The sequence below is a fragment of the Melanerpes formicivorus genome, unplaced genomic scaffold (assembly GCF_026170545.1).
Source record: "Melanerpes formicivorus ecotype bairdi unplaced genomic scaffold, bMelFor1.0.p_v2 SCAF_134, whole genome shotgun sequence".
In the NCBI taxonomy this organism is placed as follows: domain Eukaryota; kingdom Metazoa; phylum Chordata; class Aves; order Piciformes; family Picidae; genus Melanerpes; species Melanerpes formicivorus.
In genome coordinates this window covers 792,225-793,493 of record NW_027142486.1, presented here as the reverse complement: position 1 = coordinate 793,493, position 1,269 = coordinate 792,225, and the positions used below count along the sequence as shown (strand labels likewise).

Here is a 1,269-nt window from a genome sequence, read left to right as displayed (position 1 = left end):
ACCTGTGTGATGTCTTCTCCTCTTTCAACAGTCCTCCATGCCCAGAGACAGACCATGTCCAACAGCAGCTCCACCACCCACTTCCTCCTGCTGGCATTCACAGGCACAAGGCAGCTGCAGCTCCTGCACTTCTGGCTCTTCCTGGCCACCTACCTGGCTGCCCTGCTGGGTAACAGTCTCATCATCACCACCATAGCCTGCGACCACCACCTCCACACCCCCATGTACTTCTTTCTCCTCAACCTTGCCTTCCTAGATCTCATTTCCATCACCACAATTCTTCCCAAATCCATGGCCAATTTCCTCTGGGACACCAGGGCCATCTCCTATGCAGGATGTGCTTCTCAACTCTTTTTCTTTTCCTTGTTCCTTTCAGCAGAGTATTTTCTCCTCACCGTCATGGCCTACGATCGCTACGCTGCCATCTGCAGACCCCTGCACTATGAGACCCTCCTGGGCAGCAGAGTTTGTGTCCTCCTGGCAGCAGCTGCCTGGGCCTGTGGCTTTCTCACTGCTCTGCTGCACACAGCCAATACCTTTTCCCTGCCCCTCTGCCAGGGCAACTCTGTGGAGCAGTTCTTCTGTGAAATTCCCCCAATCCTCAAGCTCTGCTGCTCCACCTCCTACCTCAGGGAAGTTTGGCTTCTTGCTTTCAGTGCTTTTGCATTTGCAGGATGTTTTGTGTTCATTGTGGTGTCCTATGTGCAGATCTTCAGGGCAGTGCTGAGGATCCCTTCTCAGCAGGGACGCCACAAAGCCTTTGCCACCTGCCTGCCTCACCTGGCTGTGGTCTCTCTATTTATCACCACTGGCTTCTTTGTCTACCTGAAGCCCCCCTCCATCTCCTCCCCATCCCTGGATCTGGTGATGGCAGTTCTGTACTCGGTGGTGCCTCCAGCAGTGAACCCTCTCATCTACAGCCTGAGGAACCAGGAGCTGAAGGATGCCCTCAGCAAACTGATCCCTGGGTGTTTTGAGAAGCAATAAACTCTTTGTCTTCTCCTGCAGAGCAGTTCTGATGCCTCTCAGAGCAGGCCCAGCCTGGCTCCTGTACTTTGGGGGGTTGGAGCAGGGGAGGGGGATTTTTGCTATTTATAATGTTGTCATCCCCTTTCTAATCCCCTCCCTGCTTTGCTTTTCTGACCCAGAGTTTGTGTAACAGGAGCTGTGCTCCTTCTTTGGTTAAACAACAGAAAGGCTTTTCTGTGAGCATTTGTCTTTTCCTGAGCTCCTTCCTCCAAGCCTTCTCTGCAGCTCCAGGGGCAGTTC

The 1,269-nt window shown here is 53.2% G+C and overlaps 1 protein-coding gene across 1 annotated transcript; it reads left to right on the top strand.

Moving 5' to 3' along the window:
• On the top strand, positions 1–987 carry LOC137456684 (olfactory receptor 14A16-like). Its single transcript, XM_068168243.1, has one exon. The coding sequence runs from the start codon at positions 10–12 to the stop codon at positions 985–987; it is 978 nt and encodes a 325-aa protein (XP_068024344.1). The 5' UTR covers positions 1–9.
• Positions 988–1,269: the final 282 nt, after the last annotated feature.